This window comes from Magallana gigas, chromosome 5, assembly GCF_963853765.1.
Source record: "Magallana gigas chromosome 5, xbMagGiga1.1, whole genome shotgun sequence".
NCBI lineage: Eukaryota > Metazoa > Mollusca > Bivalvia > Ostreida > Ostreidae > Magallana > Magallana gigas.
The window spans coordinates 54,430,136-54,443,811 of NC_088857.1; the positions used below are offsets into that span (position 1 = coordinate 54,430,136).

General features: G+C 37.8%; 2 protein-coding genes across 7 annotated transcripts; both read left to right on the forward strand.

Annotated features, from left to right (window-relative positions):
- Positions 1 to 253: 253 nt before the first annotated feature.
- Positions 254 to 9,950, forward strand: LOC105325893 (NGFI-A-binding protein 1). Of its 5 annotated transcripts, none has more exons than XM_034459390.2 (12): positions 254 to 634; positions 2,176 to 2,292; positions 3,938 to 4,075; positions 4,384 to 4,646; positions 5,069 to 5,236; positions 5,398 to 5,520; positions 5,979 to 6,112; positions 6,922 to 6,957; positions 7,459 to 7,591; positions 7,836 to 8,032; positions 8,457 to 8,491; positions 8,618 to 9,950. In XM_034459390.2, the coding sequence occupies exons 2-12, from the start codon at positions 2,193 to 2,195 to the stop codon at positions 8,989 to 8,991; spliced, it is 1,701 nt and encodes a 566-aa protein (XP_034315281.2). In that variant the 5' UTR covers positions 254 to 634; positions 2,176 to 2,192; the 3' UTR covers positions 8,992 to 9,950. The 5 variants fall into 5 exon arrangements, with proteins under 5 accessions (XP_034315281.2, XP_011423949.3, XP_011423951.3 ...); XM_011425647.4 differs by having other exon boundaries at positions 262 to 634; positions 4,381 to 4,646; XM_066083591.1 differs by having other exon boundaries at positions 627 to 758; positions 4,381 to 4,646.
- Positions 9,951 to 11,845: 1,895 nt separating this feature from the next.
- Positions 11,846 to 13,171, forward strand: LOC105325895 (uncharacterized). 2 transcript variants are annotated; one of them, XM_011425651.4, is made up of 4 exons: positions 11,846 to 11,978; positions 12,161 to 12,282; positions 12,649 to 12,753; positions 12,843 to 13,171. In XM_011425651.4, the coding sequence occupies exons 2-4, from the start codon at positions 12,250 to 12,252 to the stop codon at positions 13,020 to 13,022; spliced, it is 318 nt and encodes a 105-aa protein (XP_011423953.2). In that variant the 5' UTR covers positions 11,846 to 11,978; positions 12,161 to 12,249; the 3' UTR covers positions 13,023 to 13,171. The 2 variants fall into 2 exon arrangements, with proteins under 2 accessions (XP_011423953.2, XP_011423952.2); XM_011425650.4 differs by lacking the exon at positions 11,846 to 11,978 and having other exon boundaries at positions 12,106 to 12,282; positions 12,843 to 13,165.
- The last annotated feature ends 505 nt before the right edge of the window (positions 13,172 to 13,676 follow it).

The window sequence follows — 13,676 nt, forward strand, 5'->3', positions numbered from 1 at the left end:
CTTTACTTTGGCTGTAATGCGACCCGCAGGTTTTGCCATTCAATATCCGTTCATGAACTCGCTCTGCCCCGGCGCAAAAATTATTTTTGGACCCACTCCAAGCTAGCAATTGCACACACATGTCTCGTGTCTGGGGCACGGGCTTCAGGCATTTTAATTAATGCGTAATGTGTCTGACTTATTATTGTTTTTTATTTTTTAAAATTAAATTTTGAGAAAAAATAATTTCCTGAAAACTCGAGTCCCTAACCAAGCTAGGTCCCCTTCAGTGTGTAGTGTCACGGTGTAAAGTCTATCTGAGCGGAGTAAACACCCCCGGTTGTGTTCGCCAAAGGAAAACGACCTTCGCTAGATAATGTGGTCGAGCCGTATTATACCATCCACGCCCTACAGGGGAAATACGTCACAAGCCATACGGTGCCTACCCACGACAACAGTCATTCACGTGGGGGTCGCCGGCCAATCAGGGGCAGGGAGATCTATACACGAGGAGCGCGTGACGTTTCAATCCCTTTTACGGCAGTCACCCTATTTATTTTATCGACCCCCACCCTGCCGACGAGTTACTAGGGTCGGGATTTTTCCACCTTCCCCCGAAAAAGATTTCAAAAGAGAAGTTTGGCAAGGAAACAAGGTAGGGTTGTGAGTGGAGAGAGATGACATGTTATCTGAGCGTCTAGTGTCCTCTGTCTGTTATCTGTCTGGACTCTCGCACCCCCAGGGACGGACAGTACAAACGTGGACCCATCAACAAGAAGGTGGTCTTTCAAGTTTTCTCGTTTGTGGGTGATTTGTTGTTATTACAGTGTTGGTTTTATGTGTAGAGGGGACATTTTTACAAATCTTAATATTTCCCGTCAGTGTTTATGTGAGCTGGATGTTGGATTTTAACGACACAGGGAAATAAAAATCAATGTGGGTGTACGTAGCGTGTGTGAAGGGAAGCCATGTTTACCGGAGTGAAGAAGTGGGGCCCACCAAGGGAAATTTAGTTCATGTAAAAGGGTTCCGAGGGGAATTTTTTTAAATGATGATTTTATTCTTAGCAAATTTTATTAAAATATTTAAATGACATTTTTATTAATGGATCGGGAGATTGATTTATGAAGGTTATATACAGTACATGTATGTTTAAAGTTAGTTGTTGCGCCAATGAATAATTAGAATGTTAATTTAAATGAAGTTATATTTAAAAAAATTTTTGGAGGGAAATTAAGCTAGATCATTCAGTTTGATACGAAAAATGTTTTCATTTTGCCATTGATCATAGGTACAAATATAAATCTGCTTTATTGTGTAAAATAAGCATTTATATTATTGATGAATCATTTGACTTTAATTAATTTTTTTTAATTAAAAAAATGAAATTCAGACATGATCTCGAACTTAAGAAATAAGAATAAAATTTAATCTTTGGCAAATTCTGGGCTGTAAGAAATTGATTCTTGCCAAAACGGAACAAGAATTTTTCTGTCTTAAAAATCTCTACATAATTTTCATCTCTGCCAAAATTGTTGGAAGTTTTCTATATTTTTTTTTAAACAAAAAATAGAAGAAAAAAATCTGCATGCAGCAGTTAGAACTCTAAAACTGTAGGCTGTAGTGCCAGATAAAAAAGGGGAAGAATCTTATAAAGTTTGTGTGTGATGTAAACTGAACACACCCAGGTTCAGATAGGCTGAAAACATTAGCGGAGTTAATGTGCTGGGGAGAGAGAGCACTTGGAGTGTGCCAAGAGAAATGAAGTGAATAGTAAACTACTCAAGTTTTTACAAAGTACATGTATGTGGCAGAGGGAGGGGTCGTTATCTGAAAGGCGGTGGGGAGGAAGTATTTAAATAATGGACTACCTTTTTTCCTTGTGCTAATACTTTGACCAGAGCAGGAAAATACCTTTTAAAGGTTTTTTTTAACTTAGAAATATCCAAATAATGCAGGGAAAAACCCGGAAAAGTGGTGCAGAAAAAGTTAATGTACTGTAACTGTAGTCAGGAAAGAATTGAGAGGTTAGGTAACATCCTGCTAATGGAAGATGCTGACTAGTACAGCGATGGTCTCTAGGCTTTGTATGCTCCTCCCCTTGGATACAGGTGTTAGCTCTGTTTAAACAAAAAACCACTTATATGGTTATAGTGACTTAAAGATTGTTTTCACAGTTGATGCTTTTATTTGCAGATTAAGTCCAGGACAGAATGTCCTCCATCCAGCCGGGAAACCCCTCGGAATGGCAGCTCTACAGGGTCCTACAGAGGAGTAACCTCCTACAGTACTATGACACATTTATAGCTCAAGGTAAGTCCTGAAGGTCAAGGATACTGTGTAACCTTGACCTAGTTAATCAGAATAAGCTCCATATCCTAAGATTCCTGATATCCTGTTTTTTCCTATGGAATATCAGTGTCAAAGTTTATAGGTATAGTGAGGAGAATAAGAGAGATAGGTAAAGAAAAATGTTGGAAAGAGTGTAATACTCTCCAAGATCATTGGTTTACAATTTAGACATGCAAAATAAAAGTAATATATCTTATTCATGTAAAAAAAAAAAAGGGGGGGGGGGCAAAGTAGAATGCAAAGAGTAAGAACATTGTCCTGACTCTGTGCATTATACTCCAGCAGTGGTTGGAATAATAGTGTATTACCAATAAATTCATTTGAAACCTGGTCTACATTATGCTATTGTAAAAAAATATAATAATGTTGCAGTTGAAGTGTTAATTTAAACAATAAAAGCATTGACTTTTCTTTTTTTGTTAGACATTAATACTAGAGTTTAGAAAATATTCAATTAATGAGGATCAGCACATGCTTTTGTAGGGGATAAGTCACTGACTGGTGGTTTGTCTTCTTTTTTCTGTCAGGTTTGAAAATATATGTATATTGAATGGTTTGTTTAGGTAGATTTAGATTTAGGTAGATTTATTGGTGGACACTAGGGCAGGTAGAGGGGTACAGTTATTGGTGGACACTAGGGTAGTAGAGGGGGAAGAGGCAGGTGTTTGGAGTATGAGGTCCTGTGTCCCAACCAAGTACATCTACTCACACTTAGTCTGTACACTGTGTACATGTACACCCTGTAAATGGTATGTACATTCTCTATATGGTATGTACACCCTGTACATGTATATGGTATGTACACCCTGTATATAGTATGTACACCGTGTACATGTATGTGTACACCCTGTATGTGGTATGTACACGTGTACATTTATGTGAGACAAAGGCCATCACAAGGATGTGTCCCTCACCATCGGCTCCCTCTGACAAGTTCTAACTTCCTGCCAGCTGTTGTGTTACCATGGTAACCAGGGACAGGGACAGAGGAGGCTTACAAGCTGGATAACTTCCTCCCCGGGGGAATCAGGATATTTGGTACAAGTGACAACAGACACAGGAAGTTTTAGAGATTTTAGGCCCAGAAATCCTTCCTTTTCATGACCTCAAGTGCACAGCACCAGACTTATGTATTCATTAGTCACTCCACTCCGGAGAAGGTTGATTTGCCAATAGCTCTCACCCCGCTACTTTAATCAGCTCAGGAAATTATTTCATGGCTTTTTATTATAGGGCAGATAGTTCAGAATTAAGATTTCTGTATTCATCTTCCTTAGTCTTTCTTTGGTGGAATAAACCAGTTTTGATTATGCTGTATGTAGAGGCATTTATAGGTTGATTTTATCAATGTCTATACTTGATTTTACATTGCCAATTTATCTGAAAACTCCTATAATAGCTTGCTTATATAGAAAAGTAGATTTAATTGATGGATATAAGTAGTTCAATTGAAAGCAAGGATTTATTTTATTTTAACTTAATTTCAACTGTTATAAAATGATGTTATTTTTAATCTTGATAGAGAAGAAAGCTGTTATATTACAATGAACAATGATTGCCCTGATTCGTTGATTACTAATGAAACATTGATATTGATTGGCTGTAGGTGGAGATGACGTACAGCAGCTGTGTGAGGCTGGGGAGGAGGAGTTCCTGGAGATAATGGCGTTGGTGGGAATGGCCAGTAAACCCCTCCATGTCCGGCGCCTACAGAAGGCGCTGCAGGAGTTTGTACAGAATCCTGGTAAGGACCACCACAGACAGTATGGTTAACACCACTCCACGCCACCTTAACTTGTAAACAATCTGTAACAAACATATTCACCAGCAGTGGTTAAATGTGCTTGTGAATAAGATATTCTTCTTTTCAGTATTATTGATAAATAGGTTTGATGTTCACTGACATTATTATGTCCTTGAAATGATTGACTAACACAGACACTGGGTTCCTCTTTTGCTATATGTCATATATGGTGTTAACAGTGAACCACCAGTGAGCCCAACGTGGCCAGTTTGATTGTTATAAACATGGCCATTTCCTGTCTTTAGCAGCCTTTCAGGGATCAGTGACACCTGCTTCCCCCCTTGTGACCTCTCAGACAATCACCTCACCCACGTCTCACCTGGCTACCATGGTTACCACAGTCCCCATCAAAGTAGAACCCTCCCAGCCTGTGTATCCAACGGCAACCACAATGGCGTCAGTCAGTTCCTCTGGGTGGACCCCCAGTGTCAGTCCAGGCCCAGCGACCAACAACTCCAACTCTTCCCAGGAGAGTGACAGTAAGGACCCACCCTCTGTCAGTCCTATCACAGTAAGTCCACAGAGCTGTGTTTATGTTATGTATAACTCAGGTGTAAGATGAAATAAGATGGTTTTAAATTTATTGAACTGAAACGTATTGTAAAGCAGAAGTATGTCTGTTACGATGTATGTAAAGCTGATTATCATGATTATAGTAAATTGTGTTTAAATAGAAACCAACAAGTTTGACACTTTATAAATATCTGTTTTTTGGTCAAACCTGAATATGTTCATTTACCCTGATGGTTTAGTCAGTAAGCATGTTACATAAATTTCATCTCAATAATAGCAATGGATATGACATGTCAACCAAATCATCTATTAATCTTCAATGGAGAAACTTGATTTGCTTCCTGATACAATGTACTGAGTAAAATCAATAAGAGTAAATGAGGGTGGCCAAGACGAGTACAGTTTTGTGTGTTTTTACAGACAGACAAACAGTCAGTGAGGTCGTCAACCTCCCCCACCCCCACACCGATCCTCGCCGAGAGCCAGATCAACGCCATCGCTCAGGCAGCAGCCAGACTCGCCAAAGAGTTGCCTCCTTTTGATATGAAGAAACTTAACATGAAGAAACCTATCAACAAAGAAATCATGGTATGCCCGCATGTTGGTTAATGTTAAAAAAAAACCAGAACAGCAGAAATCAAAAACTTATATTTACATGATTAAAAAAATCAATACAATTTTTTTGATATAGTTTTGAAAAAAGAAAAAGAAAAAATTGTGTTTGTTGAACTCTTAACTTTTCTTTACAGGTGTTGATAAACAACCCAGCGGATGACGATCCAAACCGAATGGAACTCCTACGGAGATATGCTGCCATTTATGGGCGATTTGACTCAAAACGAAAATCAGAAAAACCCATGTCATTACATGAGGTATTCATCATTCAAGCCTTTTTTCACAACATTGTTATAATATTGAAACAGAAATACATTTATTGTCTTTGAGCCCTAATTTATATATTTTTATGTAGAAAAACCTGTGAAACCTTGGCAAACTGCATGAGCTTTGTATACATTTGGAAATGCCTTTCCTTTTAAGTGAAAACATTCATTTCTGTATTATCTTTTTAATGGAACAAGAGGTTAAATTTATGACACCACAATGAACGTCACAAGAGCGTATTGTTAGATGAATGCATCATTGTGTTTAATAAAAAAACAATTACATTCCTAAATACTAATCTTACTTTTACAAACATAAATTTGGTATAAGAATTATAAAGTACATGACCAACAAGTTCATATCCAAGTAAACTTTTTACCATTTCTCTATGTTGATTAAACAATTGTGACTTTAGCTGTATGAACATGTGACCTGCATGTTTTGACAGATCTCGGTGAATGAGGCGGCGGCCCAGCTATGTCGACACATGCCCACTCTCCTGACTCGGAGGGAGGATCTGTTCCCCCTCGCTCGCCAGGTGGTGCGCGACAGTGGCTACCAATACTCCAAGGGACATTCCAGGTATCTATTTATAGCAAAAATCAGACTGGCCAACATCAAAAATAAAAATATTTTCCACAAATTTATCCATATCTTTACAAGGCCCAAATCACAATAAATTGACATTAGAATGGAATGCCATCTTACACTTTTTGAACAATCTGAAATTCAGGTGTAATAAATGATAGTTAACATTGTCTGGTAATTCTGTATAGGCCGTAAATCAGTTCAACAGGTGAGGCAATCAGGGGAAGGCCATCAGTAATTTAGACATCACCTTTAATACAGAGGTTGGGGGTTATGGGTTATATATCATTAGAATGAGAGAAATGGATTGTGCATGTTATAATTTTTTTTTTATGGACCAAGGGACACAACTCACAAACCAACCAAGTATATGTGGCTAACCAGAGAGTATTATAGGTGACAATATTGTTGAATGTTGATAAACTAATACAGCATGCCAGGTTTAATTGGTTAATTATATGTTAATTAGATGCTGTTGCCATGTTGAAGTTCTTTATGTTCAAGCTGGTTCTTTTTGACCATTCAAAATGACTGATAATTCTGAGAGAAATGTTACAGCATTTTCATTCACTTGTTCAATGTTTCAATTTTGAATTTGTTGTTACTGCTTTTTCTTTAAATTGAATTATTTTTTTTAGTTCTTTTATCTTTTAAAATTTTTCTCTCTATTTCTTGTACTATTTTATGAATGAAAATTAAATTACATATTTGAATTGAAAAAGAATTGAAGATTTGACCCCCTATATTTGAACTCCGATTGAGGAGATGGTGGTATGAAATGGTCCATTTTTTGTACTTTGCAGGGCATCCGAATTGTTAACTCTGCCTTCCACCAAGAGGTAATTAACTTTGTTTTATTTCCTACTGTTTTTCTCTCATTTTCATCAGTCATATTTGAATCATCTTTTGTTTTTGTTTTCCTCTCACACTGCGAATTCTGTGCACAGGTACTTACCTGTCCTTCTATATCCATATCTGTTCATGTTGTGTGTCTGTCTGTCTGTGGGTGTGATGGGGAGACAGGATTTACCTTACACAGATCCACACCCCTACCCCTCTCTGTGCTGGTGTCTAATTAACAACATTTATTTCTCTATGTAGTCTCTGTGCTCTATGCTGTCTATAAAAGCTTTTAATGCCAAAACAAATTTAGCTCTACTAGTAATATCTTGGATTTTCTCTGAGTCTTCTAACAATGCTGGAATAATGCCTCTCTATGTATTGATCTCTCACTGAATAGAGGACGAGTCGGACTGTGATCAAAGATGGCATTCCTTCCACTGTGTTTATTTGCTGCCATGGTATCTGACCTTTGCTGATCTTGCATGTTTTTGCTTCAGATTGAACGACCTGATGCTGGGCGGGGTGACCACCGGACCAGGGGGCAGGAAGAAGTTGGACAGTGGCTTCCTCCAGATGTATGTCAACCTGTGTGAGAGTAACCCCGGCATGGTCAAAAACCCTGAGGACTCGGTCAGCATCATTTAATTATTGAATTAACAGAGTAAAGGGATGGAAAATGTTATTTTGATTTTTCAATGGCATGTTAACCGTTAAATAAGAATGATAGGCTTTGCACATTGACACAAAGATTAGAATTTTCACAGTGGTGAATATCATTAAGAGCTAGCATACTTTGTTTAATATCATTCTTGAACAAATCTTGTGTAGAAGCAACTCTGTACAGTCAGTTTGTACATCTTTTTGTATGTTACAGGAGAAGATGTCGGCCTTAATGGCAGAGTTAACGATGGTAACTCATAATCAGGAAATGCTTAAAGGTCAATTAAATACAGCACGGGAGAACAACCAGACAGACCTGGTGAACTCGCTACAAGCCGAGATAGACACGGCCACGGCCAAGCAACTCCAGCTGTACACGGAACAGAGCGAGCTCATCCGCAAACAGATGAGGTAGGTTGGGGGTTGTCTCAAAGAATTAAAATGTACCACAAACAGATGAGGTAGGTCGGGGAGTGTCTCAAAGAATTAAAGTATACCACAAACAAATGAGGTAGGTCGGGGGGTGTCTCATAGAATTAAAATGTACCACAATCAGATGAGGTAGGTTAGGGGTCGTCTCAAAGAATTAAAATGTACCACAATCAATTGAGGTAGGTTGGGGGTTGTCTCAAAGAATTAAAATGTATGACAAACAAAGGGAGGAACGTGTTTAACTTCATATTTTTTACTCTAGAATACTTAATTAAATATGACATTTATAGAACCGTTACAGGTCTCATTTTATATGAATTCAAATACTTGTACAGTACTTATGTAGATACTGGGTATTGGATATTCACTCAAAATTAAGAGATTGTTTCTTGGTGTATTTCAGGTCATCTATGGGAGCAGGCTTTGATGAGGATACAGGTGAAGAGTCGTTTATATATAATCTAAGTGTTTAATAGTGAAGAAATGGCACAAATATTGCAAAAAAAACAACTTTTCCCCTTAAAAAATATAATGTTTCTTCATTTTCTTGCTTCAACTTTTCAGGTTCTGATTTTCCAAGTGGAGCCTCCTCACCAAATAATTCTGGAGATGGTGAGGATTTTAATCAACAAATCAGACAGCATCTATACGCATCAGGAGAGATCCTCAAATCCAAACCTGCTATGCAGAACACGCTGTTTGACGAGGGCATGCGGATAGCTCAGCAGTTTGGTTTGTCAGACTTTGCAGAGGAACTGAAGGGATTAGTCGACACAAGTCCAGAGGAGGAGACCAAAGCAATCACAGACCCCGTGGTCAAGCGGAAAGCTAACTCCCTACACGACAGCGAAAACGGAGAGTCACCCTCTAAGAGGAAAACTAAAAGATCACGAGCGGAAGTGAACGGGACGGATGGTGACAAGGATGAGGATAGCTGACTGGTTCCCTCTATTCCCTCTGTTCCTATATGCATTTATCTATCGTTATTTTGGGTCTCATTTTGTTCTCATACCTTCGGCAAAGGTTTGTTAATCCTGCTATTCATTGGTCGTTTCATCACAAATATGACATCCAGCCATAGCACTTACATGTCAATCACTCTCTCAGAGCATTCAGTTCATATGCACTCATCTCACCGTGACCTTGTGTTCTCATAGTGTCCTTGACATTGTGAATTTGTGTTCTATTTTTATTCCAGTATTCTTAAATGTCTGCTGCATCATTTATTGTCATAAGCTCATAAGCTGCGCTCTGTCTTACAGTATAAAACAATTTAATATAACCTCCTACATCCAATCAGCTGGCTTAAATCAATAACTTACAAGTATCCACTTCTTATAATGGAACATTGTAATACTTAATTCCACACCAACTAGCATTACTAATTAGATGCCAACTTATTCATTAATAATGACTGGACTTAATCAAATGATATGAATGATTCAAGAGCAATTAAATACCTTTGGTGCTAATTATTAAGTATGTGCTGATCATGAATTTTTGTTGTTTACAATATCTTTTTTTTATGTGATGGAGTAAGAAATCCTTTGTTATAAGTATATAAGAATGGTTTCCAAAGAATGGACTACCAAACAAAAATTATGGATATAATCAAATTTTTTGTTGTTAAGGAGGGGCGTATATTTGCTAATTGCAAACTTTTCCATTTTCATATTGCCATCTAATGGTACAGGCATGTATTAATTACAATGCAATAAATCTGTGTCAAACACAAAGTGACCTTTGACCTCGAGAGGTCATTGGATAAAAGAACGTGTTTTATAGACTGAGAGAGAAGTCAAATGTTTTACGTTCAGGTGTAAAGTCATGACACTCTCACTCGTTTGTTGTCAGAAGATGTGTTACTATATATTATTATTATTATTTATTTTCAATGTTTTCTTTTCATTAAAAATGCCAGAAAGCTGAAATAGAATCTGTTGGTTTTTTGTGTGTGGAAATGTCTTATGATAACAAATGGGATTAAAGGGAAAGTACTCAGTAATTCCCGACATAAATTCTGTCTGAATAATTTTTGTGCAAATTAAAAGGAACGTGAAAAGTAAATACGAAGCTATAGTACATTGTACCAAATCAATTTTACTAACGGTAGTTAAGTTTCCTATGCAGGATCTGCACAAAAATTACTTAAAGCTTATTTAATTGGTGGGTTTTTATAGTTTGGCTCTTATGTATTGTACATTTTATACAAATTTGAGATTGGAGTAAATGTCTGAAAACGAAGCTATCATGATTTCTACAAATGTGGGGACGATATATTTCCCCTTCGTTGTCCAAGTTCGTCAGGATACAACCGCTATTTAAACCTAGTTTAAAGGAATATGACCAGTAAAAAACGGTTGTGGTGATTTCGCCCTACATGTCTCCATTACGGTTTGTCTTTAGTGATTTCGCCCTACATGTCCCCATTACGGTCTGTCTTTAGTGATTTCACCCTACATGTCACCATTACGGTTTGTCTTTAGTAATTTCGCCCTACATGTCTCCATTACGGTCTGTCTTTAGTGATTTCACCCTACATGTCACCATTACGGTTTGTCTTTAGTAATTTCAGCCATAGGCATCTGTCGTATAGCACTACAACAGCAGGACCTTCTGTGGCTTTACAAATCTTTATCCTTAAGAATGATTAAGACTCATAATGGCCGATTCTGGAGGCTCATGAGCCACATCGCTAACACGAACAAGTAGTAGCTAACCCCCCCCCCCCCCCCCCCCCGGTCCTCATGGCCGAGCGTCTACGGTATAATTTAGCTTACTAAGCTTAAAATTCGTCATATTAAATTGCCATATGGTTTACCGTTTGAATAAACTTGAATCTATAATGTATGAGGAAGCTGGTGTAATAATATATTGACAGTACAGGTCTTTTGGGGGACGATTTTTGAAACAACCCACCTTATTTTCATTATTTCCTTCAATTTAATTTAATTGAAAGGGTCCCAATTAAAAAATATAGAATCCATCTACCTTAATACTTCCTCTTTGAGGGGGACCTGAATCTTAATTTGGAGAAAGTTGAAGGCCCTTAACCCAAGAATGTTTTTTACCAAACACGGTTAGAATTGGCTCAGTGGTTCCACAATGCGGGGGACAGAATCGACTGTTTAGTGGTTCCACAATGCCGGGGACAGGATCGACTGTTTAGTGGTTCCACAATGCCGGGGACAGAATCGACTGTTTAGTGGTTCCACAATGCCTGGGACAGGATCGACTGTTTAGTGGTTCCACAATGCCTGGGACAGAATCGACTGTTTAGTGGTTCCACAATGTCGGGGACAGGATCGACTGTTTAGTGGTTCCACAATGCCGGGGACAGGATCGACTGTTTAGTGGTTCCACAATGTCGGGGACAGAATCGACTGTTTAGTGGTTCCACAATGCCGGGTACAGAATCGACTGTTTAGTGGTTCCACAATGCCGGGGACAGGATCGACTGTTTGATTCCTTGGATTTTAATGTTCTGGAACTACGAACTCTCTACAGAGGTACACCTGTACTTCCTGTTATTCTAACCCACGCCTGAAGTTGTATACCCGAACGACAGAAAGTTTTTAAATGTTTAAACCTCTTCTATATCATAAATACATTGGAATTTGTATTTCAAACCCCTTTTGTTATAGAATTTAATTACAGCACTTTTTAAAAGGATAGCCGTGATTCTAAAAGAAATTTTATGTTAACAATTTCAATGAAATAAAAAGTCGACAGAAAGCTCACACGGAGCGTCAAAAATAGTCATAGATCAATTGATTTAATTCAAACAAGCCTAGGAAGAGTTGTATGTAATATAGAAAGAAGAATGAGCGAATGAGAGCGGGGTTTAAAATTGGCGTTGTGAGTCAGCTGAGGAGATATCCATATCCAACACCTGTGCAGGTGATGTGTGGAGGTTCTACGACAGGTAAATACCCGGACATAGCGAAGTGATAGCCCGAGTCTCGGCCCTGATCAATATCTTATCCCTAGATACCACTGATTCACTTCAACACCATCTTGGGGTTGTTAAGTCCGGTCATAATATTTATGTTGTCTTTTTTATTTTTCTATTTTGACTTAATCCGATTATGACGTGATTTTGACCAGATTTGTAGAAGTTCTGTTTCTTGTTTGACATTTAAACTGGGAGTTACACGGCAGGGTACTGGTGTCTGGGACTTACATAACACAGCACAATGTGTCGCTGGGGATGTGCTTTACCCAACACGGTCAGTTTATTTCATTATAGTATAATTGCTATTTTATCATGACATGAATATCTAGATTCATTCTGAAGTGCTTGCAGCTGTTTTTCTCGTGTAAAACCTTCATGTATACTTATTAAATTCCATTTTTCATTAAGGTCAATATTTGCTTCTAACCCATGCATTTAAATCGCTAATAACTTGTCCATACAATCGATAACACGAACTGAAATCTGTCCTTCGGTTCAAAGACTGAACGGAAGGTTCAAAAACTTCCACGAAACTGATATTGAACGAAAGCCCGGTTTGCCGTTGGATATCGGTAGATTTATTTTATTGGAAATATTAAGATTAATTTTATGTTAATGTTATTTTCTCTTCCCGTAACAGACCTACATGTGTAAATGGTGCGGCACACGTTACTGTAAAGAATGTCTGAAAGGGGAATTTACAGGGGAAATGAAAGAACCCAACAAATGCCGTGTGTGTAACCAGGTCAGTAAACGGAGTTATCTCGCTTTGACAATTCAAATTTGAAAAATATCGCGGAAAAATAATAAGTGCTGGTGCATCGATATTTTTAGGTTCGTTGTCAAGGTATAAGAGTGGAATACGTTCCCAGACCAAAGACTGAGGAAGATGACAAAAAGCGGAGTAAATCAGCGCCCCCTAGCAGGGGACGCTCAACAAAGAGCGCCAAATCCTCCAAATCCAAGAGCGCCAAATCTGGGAAGAAATCGGGAAAAAAGAAAAAGAAGAAATAAATATTTTATCACATTTTAACCCATGGAAGTAATAATATTAGATATTCATTGTAACTTAAAGCTGGCTTAGATAGGATAGGGTACCACTTTATTATCAGTTAACATTCACAAGCTCTACCTGTAATGGCCTCATGAGACTGCCTCACTGACACCCGCGTACATCCTAACATTAATGTGTATATACTTACTGCAGCAATATGAATTTGTTATATATTCTTTGTTATATATTTACATGTCTAAATTTGTTACAAATAAACTGTATAAACACAGCTGATTGATTGTTCTACATTTATCTGAGAATCTAATCGACCACGACTTACGCAAGATTCCGACAAGGAATAGCAATATTACAAACATCATATTCCACTTATTATGCTACCATGACAATGAAATACATGTACATTGAAAACTTTTTTCTAATGTGTTATTAAATGCCCCAAGCACACCACTATTTTGTTATTGTCTAATTTGAGAAAGACTGTTTAACTTCACAAAACGTAGGCCATTTTAGAAAATACGATTTTCTCATAGAAATAATTATTTTTTTTTCACATTTTATACAAACTTTGCAGGCCAATAAACCAGTCGGTTTGATTGTATTACTTTGCTAAGAGAAGCTCATTTTAATATTCATAGACTGTCGAAATTGGAAAG